Source organism: Panthera leo, chromosome D3 (genome assembly GCF_018350215.1).
Source record: "Panthera leo isolate Ple1 chromosome D3, P.leo_Ple1_pat1.1, whole genome shotgun sequence".
NCBI classification, from domain to species: domain Eukaryota; kingdom Metazoa; phylum Chordata; class Mammalia; order Carnivora; family Felidae; genus Panthera; species Panthera leo.
In genome coordinates, this window is record NC_056690.1 from 7,521,611 (window position 1) to 7,535,960 (window position 14,350).

The 14,350-nt window shown below is 53.3% G+C and overlaps 1 protein-coding gene across 1 annotated transcript; it reads left to right on the plus strand.

Annotated features, from left to right (window-relative positions):
- The first annotated feature begins 348 nt into the window (after window positions 1-348).
- On the plus strand, window positions 349-11,257 carry HPD (4-hydroxyphenylpyruvate dioxygenase). The gene is made up of 14 exons (XM_042910009.1): window positions 349-403; window positions 521-547; window positions 1,189-1,251; window positions 1,607-1,711; window positions 2,291-2,333; window positions 2,531-2,613; window positions 3,558-3,647; window positions 4,666-4,769; window positions 5,195-5,272; window positions 5,826-5,988; window positions 6,122-6,193; window positions 8,266-8,388; window positions 10,705-10,821; window positions 10,902-11,257. The coding sequence occupies exons 1-14, from the start codon at window positions 401-403 to the stop codon at window positions 11,010-11,012; spliced, it is 1,182 nt and encodes a 393-aa protein (XP_042765943.1). The 5' UTR covers window positions 349-400; the 3' UTR covers window positions 11,013-11,257.
- Window positions 11,258-14,350: the final 3,093 nt, after the last annotated feature.

Below are 14,350 nucleotides of genomic sequence, written 5' to 3' on the forward strand. Positions count from 1 at the left end.
CCCCCTCAAATTCTCCCTAAACAAGAATTCTGGAGCGACCACTGCACTCCATCTGGCCTTGACTTCTGAGCTTTCTATTTTGATGGACAGAGAAAACAGTCCCAGCCTGGGGTACTGGAGTGTGCCCTTGGCTCTTTGCCGTGGCCCTGCGCTGCTGGCTATTGGCCTTGGGGGTCACACCCCTTCTCTGGGCCCGACAGCATCACCCTGTCCAATGAGGCTGCGGCTAGATCAGAGGCTCCCAGGCCTAGGTGCTTCCAGCACTGGGATCAGCTCCCGCCCACCCCTAGGAAGGCCAGGAGCCCAGGGGCGGGACCTGTTCGGAGTTAAATACTTGTGAACAGCACTCCACTGGCCTCTTGTCTCAGTCTTAGAGCAGGAAGTTTGACCTCGATTAATCATGGTAAGTGCCTGCCGGCGGCCATGGCAGCCTCCCCCTGGTGACATCTGCGGTGAGACTTCCAGACACGTGCCTTGTATCTGAGCCTCCGAGTCTTACTGTCCTTTTCTTTCTCCTCAGACAACTTACAGCAACAAAGGAGAGAAGGTAAGCAGGAGGGGAGATGTGGGGTCAGGGCCCCGGGAGACTGGGATGTCAGCAAAGAGCAGGAAGGGAACTTCGGTGGGTGTGTGACGTCCAAGTTGCTTGCTCAGGTTCATCTCTGCCCGTCCCTGTCCCCCAAAGATTTAGCAGGACTCAGCCTGGCCCTGCTAAGAAAAATTTTACCTCTTCTTCTTAAATTTCTACCAATCTATTAATCCTGTCTAGAAGTTCTTTCTAGATTTTTTTTTTTTTAATATAATCTCTCCCCCGACATGGGGCTCAAACTTATGACCCTGAGATCAAGAGTCATATGCTTTTCTGACTGAGCCAGCCAGCCAGCCCTGGAAGTTCTTTCTAAGGTTTAACTTTAAACCCGTGTGGCTGTAGCAAACGGCAGCTCCCCTCTGGGAGACCTGGGCAGGGCTCATGTGGGGGCTTTCTGATCCTAACCCCCAGGAGCTCAATCTCTACCAGTCTCTACGTGAGAAACGTCTCTTGAGGCTTGGCAAGGCCGCAGGGTGTTTGGTTTCTCGGTTCTGGAATGAAGGCCGGCACAAGGAAAGTGATTAGACGACACCTCTCCATCCGCGCTTTTCTAGACCCACCTCCAGAGACTTAGCTTCTCCCCTTCTCTCCTTCTGCAGCCTGCGAGGGGCCGATTCCTCCATTTCCACTCCGTGACCTTCTGGGTTGGCAATGCCAAGCAGGTAAAAGCTGGGGCCGGGAACTGGAGAGGGCAGAGGGCAGGCAAGAGAGCCTCCTGGACAAGGGCGGGCCTCCAGTAGGGCCTGTGATTGGCCCCTGGGTGGGGAGGATCAGGGCCAGTGTTGGGACCATCCCAGGAAAGACAGACACTCTTTGGATCCTAATTACACAATCAGGGCCTCAGACCCCAGCAGGAAACTTATCTGACATCAGAATGGGCCAGGCAGTGGCCTTTCTTCGCAGGACGGACTCTGTGCCTGGGGCCACAGGGCAGACAGTCTTAGGGGGACTGGAGGCTCTCAGCTGGGGGCCCCCCAGGCTGGCCCTCAGGAACCCGGCTGCAACTCTGTGATTTAGGCTGCGTCATTCTACTGTAACAAGATGGGCTTTGAACCCCTGGCCTACAAGGGCCTGGAGACGGGTTCCCGGGAGGTGGTCAGCCACGTGATCAAGCAAGGCAAGGTGAGTCGCCACCCCAGGACCCCACTCACCCAGGAGGCTCCCACTTGCCTTCTCTGCCCCTGCTGGTCTCTGAGTCTCCTTAGGGCTCTGGTGCCTCTGGGTGAAGTAGACCAGGAGGCCCTTTCCCCAGGCCGACCTGGTTCTCTCCCGGGACATCTGGTGGAGCTAAGGGAACGTGGGCTGAGAGCCCCCACTCTCCCCTCCACGGGCACCTTTGTACAACTTGCAACACGGACGTTAGTGTCATCTCCTTGGCCTGGCCCAACGCTGGCCTCACAGATGTTCCTGATAAGTTGGCAGAGGCCTCAGACATCAGAACTGAAAGTCCGAGCAGTGCCCTGGTCCCCGGGACCCCTGGGGATTCCCTCCCCTGGGGGGGCCAGAGCCAAGAGCTCATCTCAGGGAGAAGCTAAGGCAGAGACGGAGCTGGAACCCAGGGTTAAGGAATCCTGCCCGGCTGGGAGGGGTGATGTGGTCCTGGGGTGTCTCCCAGGTGGGCAGGGAGGAGGGGATGGGAATACATCGCCAGGTGCTCTCCTGAGCCACCAGCTACCCCTCCTTTCTCCTCTGTGTTCTTAGATCGTGTTTGTCTTCTCCTCGGCCCTCAACCCCTGGAACAAAGGTAAGGAGGCCCCGGGGGCTCAGGGTACCAGGGGGTGAAGACAAGCTATTGTGGGGGAAGGGTAAGGAACAAAGGAGTGGGTCCAGTTCAGGGAGGGTTCCCCAGCCTAGAAGGAGATGGAACCCCGGGACTGACAGTAGAGGGGAGGGGGGAGGGGGCCATGGCTCTAGCGCCACGACCTCCCCTACCGGCCACAGAGATGGGCGACCACCTGGTAAAACACGGCGATGGAGTGAAGGACATCGCATTTGAGGTGGAAGACTGTGACTACATCGTGCAGGTGAGACGGCTTCTGGGCTGCCCTCGGTCTGTCACAGGGTCCCCTGTAGGTCAGGGCCGGAGGACCTGCCGCGTTGGGGTGACAACCCCAGACAGCGCTGTGACGCACACCTGAGCTCCACCTTGCCAGCTGCATGTCGTCTCTCCGAGCCTCAGTTTCCACATCTGTAAAACGGGGACACTCAGAGCACCTACCTCACTGAGGTCTACCCCGAGGAAATGAGATCATAATTACGACTTCTCGCACGCAACTCCGAACCAAACACCCTATTCGAGAAGCAGCTTGGAGGTTCAGAGCATAGACTCCAGAGCCAGACTGCCCGGGTCTGAATCTTATTATCTGTGAGACTTTGGGCAAGTGACTTAACTTCTCTGCGCCTCTGTTTCCTCAACCATAAAACGGAGACAATCGCAGTACCTTTCCTGTAATGTTGCTTTGAGGGTGGAAGAGGTTACTAGCTTCACTGATGCCTGACGTGTGAGAAGCACAGCTATGCAGTCAGGTTTTGCTAAATGAATGCAGGAGTCGTGCACGTAAGGGTGCCTGGCAAGGGTCTGACACAGGTGCTCGATAAATGCCCGTCGGATTCTTCCTATCCAACCACCTGTTTTACAGATGGGGAAGCTGAGGACTGGAGAGGGGGAAGGGCCACAGAGTGGGGTAGTGCAGATGGGACACGCTCCCACCCCCACCTGGTTTGTCTCTCGTAGCCCCGACCCTGGGCCCGGGTCTCAGTTTCCCTATTTGCCAGACGGGCACAAGGCATGGGTGTCAGGGGCGGTAGCTGAAGCTGGCTGTAGTTCCCGCCCGGGGCTGGAAAAACCGGAGGAGCCCGTGGCAGGACGAGGTGGGGAAGTCCCGCAGAGGCTGGACCAAGGGGGAGCCGGCAAGGGCTCCGGGAGGGTCCAGCACTTAACCGCCTCCCTGACCCATCTCCTCTGCAGAAAGCCCGGGAACGGGGCGCCAAAATCGTGCGGGAGCCCTGGATAGAGCAAGATAAATTCGGGAAGGTGAAATTGGCTGTGCTGCAGACGGTGAGTTAACTTCGGTGCCCCTACCCCTCCTGCTGTCCGCTCCCCTGAGATGCCAGGATTCCCCACACCATCCTCGCCCCCCCCCCCCCCCCCCCCGCTCCATCCTACCCTCCCGCCCTTGTGCCTCGACACAGACGTTCTCCCTCAAGTCTGACTGCCTGCAAGGCTTGGCCAGGGTGCAGCGGCTCATGGGAGCAACCGGTCCCCCCCCCCCCAGCTTCCCTTCCTCCCCTGCGGGGTAGGGAGGGGGATGGCAGTGATGACAATGGGATGTAAACGAAAGGCAGGGGCTCTGCAGAAGAGGGTGAGTGGGGTCTGGGGAAGCCCCGCCCTCTTCCAGCTGTGTGACTTTGGACAAAGCACGCCACCTCTCTGTGACTCGGGCTGCAGGGCCTGCAGCTGGACCGCGTGTGTGACGCGCGACAGGCTACTTAACTCTTCTGTGCCTCCAGTGTCTTCAACTATAACCCCGGCCAGGGTCATTGCGAGGCTCAGATGAGCTCATTTGTGCACAGCATTTCGAACAACAGTGCCTGGCATGTCGCAGACACTCAGCAAAGATTTCCAAGGCTGTGTTACTGTCGTACAGAGACAATCACAGGTCCCATCACCTCAAGGTTAAATGCAGCTTAAAGATCGTTAAGATGACTGAAAGAACCCTTGGGTACAATTTGATCCAATGCCCTCATCATTCTCACTTAGCCAACACATTTTTCTTGAGCCCCTACTACTTGCCAGGCACTGCCCTAGGTGCTGAGGATACCATGATGAGCCAAACCTCGGCCTTGCCCTCACAGATCCTGGGCCCAGGGGGCGGGGAGGTGGGGGGGGTGTGTGGCAGGCAGACCCTTAAAGTCCTGAACACATGGCACGTGGCAATTCGTTTCAGAAAGGGGGAGGTGACCATCTTGACCTGGGGTCAGACCCGGGTGGGAGCTGTGTTGGCATCGTGACGTGTGGCCCAGCCTCAGTGGGGATGAGGGCTCAGGGGCCAAGCTGGGCTGTTTTCCACCCATAGTACGGGGACACGACACACACCCTGGTGGAAAAGATGAACTATACCGGCCGGTTCTTGCCTGGATTCGAGGCCCCAGCATTCGTGGACCCCCTACTTTCCAAGCTGTGCGTACGCCTCAGGCCCGGGAGAGGGGAGTAGAAAAGGGGTGGTGGTGGAAAGCACTTCCCTGATCCTCCATGCAGACGGGGCTTCTCTGAGGAGACAGAGCATCTGGGAGCCTGCCGGGGAACTCCCGAGGGTCCCCAAGGGTGGCTTGAAGGGGTAGCACAGAGGCTAAGAACATAGGCTCTGGACGTAACTGCCTGGGTTCAAACCCTGGCTCTGTCATTTTATAGCCATTTAACCTCAGCAGTTACTTCGTTTCCCTCTGCCTCAGTTCCCCGTTTGTCAAATGGGGCTAGTAAGAGTGTGTGAGCTGACACGAACGGCCGCCTCTGGTAGTCCTATGTCACAGCGAGCTATTACAGCGGGAACGGGGAGACTGAGGAAATAGCCCCATCCTCACCGCCTAACGGCTTCCTTCCCCCAGGCCCAGCTGCAGTCTGGAGATTATCGACCACATTGTGGGAAACCAGCCTGATCAGGAGATGGAGTCTGCCTCAGACTGGTGAGTCCCGGCCCAACCCCTCCGCGCAAAGGAGTCAGGCCCGCCCCCCGGTTCTTGCCTCAAGACACTCACGTGGGAAATGGGGCCACAAGGGCGCGGGAGCCTAGCCTTATGTCACCGAGGCATCTTCTCCCTGTAAAACCATCACCGTGGAGTCCAGGGGCTTTGAGGCTCAAAGTGATGGAACCTGACGAACCTTGGGGAACCTCGGCACAGAGGGGGTCACAGTCCTGGGAGACCCGGAGGCAGTCTGTCACTCCCCAAACAGTGCCCTTGTGCAAATGAGGAGCAAGTGCCCTTCTCAAAGCACCTCTATCTGTTGGACCTTTGCCATACTACACGGGTGTTGTTACAAGACACTTCACTTGCATCCGAAAGAAAATTGTCATGATAAAGGTACAGGTCTATGATGTATATGATGTAAGTGAACGGTGGTTCCTTTTTGGAGCCTGCTCGGGGCGGGGCGGGGGGTATTCTGGAAGGTGGAAATAGAGACAGGGAGCCAGTCCCCGGCTGGCGCTCAGAGCCACTGGGTCCTTATGCCACCCCGCAGGTACCTGAAGAATCTGCAGTTCCATCGTTTCTGGTCTGTGGACGACACACAGGTGCACACAGAATACAGCTCTCTGCGCTCCATCGTGGTGGCCAATTATGAGGAGTCCATCAAGATGCCCATTAATGAGCCAGCACCGGGCAAGAAGAAGTCCCAGATCCAGGTGGGGCCTTCCCTGGACCCCGGGGGCCTGGTTGGGGGAAAAGAAAGCAGGAAAGAGGTCTCCAGGCTCTTGCAGGGGCTGGGGTGTGGGTGACAGGGGCCAATGACAGTGTTTTCCTTGTTTCCTCCCACAGGAGTATGTGGACTATAATGGGGGCCCTGGGGTCCAGCACATTGCTCTCAAGACCCAAGACATCATCACAGCGGTTAGAAGCTCATTCCTGGTCCTAATTCAGCTCCAGAGCCAATCTCTGCAAAATGGAGGAGAGCACGGGGGGCGGGTAGTAGCAATCCTAGGGCGTCTTCCCCGGCCCAGATGGCTGGCCCGGCTCCCTGACTGATTGCTGCCACTCACGTGCAGGCACATTCCCACCCCAGAGAGTTCAGGTTCTCTGCAGAACGGTTTCTCTGCTGGCTTTAAAAGTAGCAGGTGCCAGAGTAAGAGGAAGCCTGGATTCTAGTCTTAGTTCTGCAAGTGACTTGCTGTGTGTCCCTGGGGGATCCAACCCCCTCTCTGGGCTTCAGTTGCCTCACCTTGAAAATGAAGATATTAGGCTACAAGGTGGATTAGGTCCTTTGAGCCAAATTAAATGTGCTGAGTCTGTGGCACCAGCCCTTGGGGAGACTGGGTCCTACCTATTCCCTACGTGGCAGTACATCAGAGTGGACAGGAGCCTGAACGGCCCCATTCCATCCTGGCCTAACCGGGAGTTCACTGTATGACCCTGGCAACTTTGTTCATTTGTTCATTCATTCACCCATCCAATAGATGTGTACTGGGCACCTATTATATGCCAAGCACCCTTTTAGGTACTTAGGATACCTCAGTCAACAAAACAATAGTCTCTGCCCTTATGGAGGCAACAAGTAAAATACATATATTAGATGGTGAGAGTGCACATTTAATAGGACGGTCGTGAAAGGCCACATTGAGAAGGAGGCATCTGAGAACGTAGGCTTGTAAGAAGGGAAGCCCGTGGACACCTGGGAAACGTGCCCCAAGCGGAAGGGACAAGCAGGGCAGAGGAAGGTTGAAGGCACAGCCAGGAGATCAGCGCGGCTAGAACAGAATGGGCAAGGGAGAGGAGGTAGGAGATGAGGTCAGAAGGTGGAATTGAGGGCAGACGGTGAGGGCTTTGAACTTGACTCTGAGGACATCACTGTGAGGTAAGCAGAGAAGTGACATGATTTCACCTGTATTTTTAATTTATTTTTTTATTTTTTTAAGTTATTTATTTATTTATTTTGAGAGAGAGAGAGAGAGCATGAGCAGAAAAGGGACAGAGACAGAGACAGAATCCCAAGCAAGGAATCCCAAGCCCCGATGTGGGGCTTGATCTCATGAACCGTGAGAGCATGACCTGAGATGAAATCAAGAGTTAGAAGCTTAACCGACAGCCACCTAGGCACCCCTAACTTGTATTTTTTAATTTTTTTAAAGTTTATTTTACTATTTTATTTTATTTTATTTTATTTTATTTTATTTTATTTTATTTTTGAGAGAGAGAGACAGAGTGTGAGCAGGGGAAGGTCAGAGAGAGAGGGAGACACAGAATCCGAAGCAGGCTCCAGGCGCTGAGCTGTCAGCACAGAGCCTGACACGGGGCTCAAACTCATCACCCGTGAGATCATGACCTGAGCCGAAGTCGGATGCTCAACCAACTAAGCCACCCAGGCACCTCCTAACTTGTATTTTTTAATAAAATCACTCTGACTACTACGTTGAGAATAGATATTTAATCTCTCAATGCCTCAGTGTCCCCAGCTATGAAATAGGGATAATTGTTTGGATACCTCAAAAACTTACTGCGTGGACATAATGAGGCAACACACAGAAAGTGCTTGAGATAGATACATAATGAGAATTCCATGTTAGTGATTGCTGTTCTTTTTTAACAAGTTTTTTTAATGTTTATTTATTTTTGAGAGAGAGAGAGAAACAGAGTGTGAGCAGGGGAGGGGCAGAGAGGGAGACAGAGAATCCGAAGCAGGCTCCGGCTCTGAGCTGTCGGCACAGAGCCCAACGCGGGGCTCGAACCCACAAACCGTGAGATCATGACATGGGCTGAAGTTGGGCTCTCAACCGACTGAGTCACCCAGGTGCCCTGCAATTGCTGTGGTTCTAATGGGGCCCACAAGGTCCAGAAGAGGAGGGACATGAGGTCACAGGGATGCATCCTGGCAGGTAGGGGAAGCTAGGATAGGGACTCTGCCTCCTCCTGGCTAGGGGCGTTGAGCATGCAGAGAGGAGACTGACCTTGACCCTACTCTGAGACAGATTCGCCACTTGAGAGAGAGAGGCATGGAGTTCTTGGGTGTTCCATCAACATACTACAAACAACTGCGGGAGAAGCTCAAGTCTGCCAAGATCCGAGTGAAGGAGAACATTGATGTCCTGGAGGTGAGGCGAGTGCAGGATCCTTGAGTTTGAGATGGGGAGAATGAGCCCTGAGTTTCATCTTGCCTCACAAATATTGTCTAAGCCTCTACCCTGCATCAGGCACTGGGACACAAGAGGAAAACCAGACTGGGTCCCTGCCACCATGGGACTTGCAGTCTAGCGGGGAGACAGATAACAAACAAGTAATAACACAAACACCATCAGAGAGAGAGTTGGTGCTGTGTAGAAAGTTAAAACAGGCTACGACAGAGAATGATCTGGGGCTACTACACCAGAGGTGATCTAGGAGGGCCTCTCTGAGGAGGTGACATTTCAGTGAACTCGAAACAATAAGCAGGAGATGGCTGTGTGAAGGGCTAGGGGAAGAGCAAGCACAGAGGTCGTGAGTCAGGAGCAAGTTCCAAGTGTCTGAGGCATGGAAATAAGGCAAGAATGGATGAAAGGAAGTGTTTGAGGACTGGCCTAGGTCATAGAGGTTGGCTGGGGCTGATTCCTCTTGTAGATTCTTTAGCAGTTTGGATCTTGCTCTTCTATGGCCAGAAACCAATGGAGGGTTTGGGGGTTTTGTTTGTTTGTTTGTTTGTTTTTGTGTTTGTTTGTTTGGTTTGTTTTTAACAGCCTTATCCATATATAGGTCACATAACATATAAGGCACTCTTTAAAAATATACAATTCAGTGGTTTTTTAACTACCCACTATGTTGTGTAGCTATCATCAAAATCAATTTCAGGGCGTTTTTCATCACCCTAAAAAGAAACCTCACACCCCTCATCACCTTCCTCCCTGCAGCCCTAGGCAAGCACTCACCCATCTTCTGTCTCACTGGATTTGCCTCTTCTGGACATGTCATATAAATGGCATCGTACAATATGTGATCTTTTGTGTCTGGCTTCTTTCACTCAGCGTTATGTTTTCAGGGTTCATCTGTGTGGTAGCAGGTGTCAGTGCTTCTGCCTTTTCGTGGCTGAATCATAGTCCATTATATGGATATATCACATTTTTCTTATCTGTTCATCAGTTGATGGACATTGGCATGTTTCCACTTTGGGGCCATTGTAAGTAATGCTGCTGTAATCATTCTCATACGAATTTTTGTGTGGACATGTTTTTCATTCTCTTGGGTTTATACCTAGGACTGAAATTGCTGGGTTATACGGTAACCCTATGTTTAACCTTCTGAGGAATCTGCAGTTTTCCATAAAGGCTGCACTATTTTACATTCCCACCAAGCAACATATGAGAGTTCTGATTTCCACTGGAGGATTTTAAACAGGGGAATGACACCATCCAATTTTTTAAATTATTTTTTATGTTTATTTATTTTTTTTAATTTTTTTTTTTTAACGTTTATTCATTTTTCAGACAGAGAGAGACAGAGCATGAACAGGGGAGGGGCAGAGAGAGAGGGAAACACAGAATCGGAAGCAGGCTCCAGGCTCTGAGCCATCAGCCCAGAGTCCGACGCGGGTCTCGAACCCGCGGACCGCGAGATCGTGACCTGAGCCGAAGTCGGACGCTTAACCGACTGAGCCACCCAGGCGCCCCTATTTATTTTTGGGAGGGAGAGACACACACAGCATGAGCAGGGGAGGGCCAGAGAGAGAGGGAGACACAGCAAGCTTCAGGCTCCACACTGTCAGCACAGAGCCAGACGCAGGGCTGGGAACCCATAAATTGTGAAGATTATGACCTGAGCTGAAGTTGGTTGCCTAGCCGACTGAGCCACCCAGGCGCCCTGACACCATCTGATTTTTGAAAGATCCCTTGGATGTCTGTGGGGAGGATGGATTGCAAGAAGGCAAGAGGGAAACATGGGGACCTGTGTAGAGGTGAGGTGTAGAGGTGACCTGTGTAGAGGTCCAGGACAGCCTTGATGGTGGCTGGCATAGGGACTGAGGCAGGTGGGTGGTAACAGGACAATTTAGAGATCTATTTGGAAGTGTCTGGAACAGCGGGAGAATGGGGTCTTTTCTTGGCTTTCAGGTGCAGGAGCTCTTATGGACTTTCTTTTTTTAGTTTTTATTTTTTAAATGTTTATTTACTTTGAGAGAAAGAGAGGGACCGAGAGAGAGGTGGGGAGGAGGAGGGAGACAGGGAGAGAGAGAATCCCAAGCAGGCTCTGTGCTATCAGCTCAGGCCCGGAGGCGGGCTCGATCCTACAAACCATGAGGTCATGCCCTGAGCAGAAATCAAGTCAGACGCTTATCCCACTGAGCCACCCAGGCATCCCCTTAGGGACTTTCTAAAGACCCCACGTGCCACGTTAGACGGGTGAGCCAGCCGCCCCCCTAACCCTGCCCCCTGTCTCCTACCTAGGAGCTGAAAATCCTGGTAGACTACGATGAGAAAGGCTACCTCTTGCAGATCTTCACCAAGCCCGTGCAGGATCGTCCCACGCTCTTCCTGGAAGTCATCCAGCGCCACAACCACCAGGTACCACAGCCCTCGGGAGCATGCAGGGTAGCATGGCTGGCTTTCTGGGCCCGCAGCTCACCTTCTCTCTCCCGCTCCAGGGTTTTGGAGCCGGCAACTTCAACTCACTGTTCAAGGCTTTCGAAGAGGAGCAGAACCTGCGGGGCAACCTTACCGACTTAGAAAACAACGGGATAGTGCCGGGCATGTAGGCCGCGGGTGGACCTAGCGAGGCCCCGCCCACCTGCGGGCGCCCGGTGGGCCACGCCCCCAGACCTGGAACACGCCCACCCCACCACGTACCCTGAACTGCAAGCCCTCCTTACTGGCCACTCCCTTAGGCCCCGCCCACCAAGCCGAAGCACCAGGCTCTGACCCCGCCCCCCTCGGTGGGGCAGCTCCTTGGTCCCGCCCTCGGAATAAAGCGGACACGGGTCCCGTGCGGGGTCGTGGTGTTTGTGCCTGGCTGGAGCAGTGACGCCCTTTGGCCTGCAGGGGGTGCTCAGGGCGTCAGCACTGCCGGAGGCGTCTGCGTTCTAGCTTCGCAGCCCAGAGCGAGCGAGGAAGGCACGGTGCAAGCGTTTTGCTAAGAGAGACCGTGCCGGCCAGGGAGAATTCTGGAACCGAGGAGGGCAGAGGGCTGACACTCTAGAGGGGAAGACAGTATCATTTCATAGAGTGGTAAATACTATGAAGATAAAGCGGGTGATGATGAGATTGAGCAGAGGTAAAGCTGGGAGGGGGTACTAATTTCAACAGAGAGAAAGCCCCTCTGGAGAGGTGACATTTGGGAGCCAGCCATGGGGAAATCTGGGGAAAGAGCATTCCAGGGAGAGGGAAAAACAAGGGTGGAGGCCTTGAGGTGAAACCGCGCTGGACAGCGTCCTATCTGATGGCTTTACGATCTCTATCCCAGGTTTCCTGCCCTGTGCCCAAACTTACGGACCTCGGAGAGAGGAGGATGTTAGCCAAGGGACTCCCGCTCAGCAACCTAGAGACATGGTTCCCAGCCGGAGAAGTAAAGCAGGTGGGAAGGATCGGAGCCCCTCAGCTTCTGCCCTCTGGTTTTAAAAACCAGAGAAAGGAGGAGCACCTGGGTAGCTCAGTTGGTTGAGCACCTGACTTTGGCTCAGGGCATGATCTCCCAGTTCAGGAGTTCGAGCCCCACATCCGGCTCGCTGCTGTCAGCCTGTCAGCGCAGAGCCCAGCTTCAGATCCTCTGTCCCCCTCTCCTTGCCCCTCCCCTGCTTGCGCTTTCCCCACAAATAAATAAATATTTAAAAGAGAGAGAGAGAAAATAAAAACCAGAGAAAGGAAGATGATAGAAGTCAGGGCTTCTGGGATCATGAACTTCAGAAATGAAAAGAACAACAGTGAGAAGCCAGAGGAACAATGGCAGCCCCAGGCCCATGCTGCTAGTTAAAAACTATCCTCCCTCTATTTTCCTGTGGCTTATGCAAAGCGGAGAAATTCTGTATCTCAGAAGTTTACAAAATGGTGGCTCATGGGCCAAATCTGGCTCACAGACGTATTTTATTTTGTCTGTATAGTTATACATTTTCTCAATTTTTTATTGTAGAGAGAGAGAGTGCACTCGAGTGGGGAGAGGGGCAGAGAGAGAGAGAGAGCAAGAAAGAGCGAGAGAGAGAATCTTAAGTAGGGCTCCACACTCAACGTGGAGCCCAATGTGGGGCTAGAGCCCATGACTCTGGGATCATGACTCTGAGCTGAAATTAAGAATCGGATGCTCAACTGATGGAACCACCCAGATGCCCCTGTCTGTATAGTTTTAAACAAATTTGAATCATTTCGGAAAGTAGGATTATTTCACATATAAATTCTAGGATTCTGTTTCTTCTCGGAACAACTAGGCAGTTCTGGGCTTGCCTTCCTACGCAATTATCAACTAGTGCCAAGTGGTGCATGCCTCCTTGGACGGGACATGGGCCGACAGACCCTCATCGGCTGAGCACGGACTAGGAAGTGGGTTTGCCCAGGCTCACACTCCAGATCGGCTACGTGTTAGCTCTGTGACCTTGGGCAAGCTACGTGACCTCTCAGTGCCTCAATTTTTCTCATCTTAAACAATACCCACCTCCTAGCACTGCTGTATGTTTAGTATCAGGCTTTTAAAAGAGTGCCTGGTGTGGTGCCGGGGCTATATGTTTGCTCTTGTTATTTTGAGAGAGGGGCCTGGGTGAAGGGTCTTGCCCAAGTCTACCTGGCACCTCCCCTCCCCCACTCCACCCTGGTCTGCATGGAGATGGCTCAAGTTGGGACTCCCTTCCTGGTCCCCACAGCGGGACCAGAGAAGAAAGGACTTGTCCTATGGGACTGAGAGGCAGAGAGGTGAATGGATTTGAAGAATTAGGGAGGAGAACTGTCCCACATGGTAGTGGAGGGAAAAGAAGTCCAGGGTTTTTCAGATTTGAGTTTAGCAACAATCCGCAGCAGTGGTGGGTGGAGGGGAGGAACAGAAGTGCCATGGACTAAGGTGGAAATTATGGCAAGAGAGGCAGGTGCAAGAGGAGAGATGAAGGAGACTCAGATTTGGATGGGTTTCCATTCTGTGCCTTGAGCTACATGCCCTGAGTTGTCCTCAGGCTGCCCTGCAAGGCCCTACAGCATTGGTCCCCCCTCTTCCCGGTGGGGTACCGGCCAGACCTCTACTCCCCCTTCCTTCATTCAGCTGAAGCTCCACAGATCTGCTGGTCCCCAAATGCCCTAGGAAGCATTAGCCTCAGGACCTTTCCACTCACGGTTCCTTCTGCCTGGAATACCCTCCCTCCAGGTGTCCACTGTATTTAAAATCCCCCCCGCCCCAACTGATCTCCCCTTTCTGTAGCTGTTTTTCTCCTTTATCATGGCATTTATTTTAAGTTTACTTGAGAGAGAGGGAGAGAGAGAGAGAAGGAGTGGTGGTGGGGCAGGGGGAGAGAATCCCAAGCAGGCTCTGCACTCTCGGCGTGGAACCCAATGTGGGGCTCGAACTCACAAACTGCGAGATTGTGATCTGAGCCGAAATCAAGAGTTGGACACTTAACTGAGCCACCCAGACACCACCACAGCATTTATTCTTTATGTCTGCTTGGATCACTCACAAGAACACAATCACATAAAGACAGGGAATGTGTTTTCTTCGCTCCTATACCCCCAGCACTTAGAGGACTGTCTGACACATAGTAGGCGCTCAGTGATGCCGGTGAATGAACAGAAGAATGGCCAGCAGGTGCTCTTTTCCTTTCCTGGCTCAGTTCTGCCCTCGGCCTTTTCCATCCCCCCCCCCCCCCCCCCAGTCCACCTTCAGTGGTGCTCACCTGTCCGGATGTACATTTCCGAAAAACAGCCCGCCACTGAGGACCCCTCCCCCGCCTTCGTTTCTTCTGCTCACGAGTGAGGCTGCAAAGAACATCCTTGTACATATTGTTGTCTGCTTGTGGCTTTCAGGCGCAATTGCAGACAGTGGAACATTTGTGCAGGTTTATGTGCACTTTGAAGCTGGTTGTATGATTTTTCCTCCTAAAGTTTGCGGCAATTTAAGTTTACACTA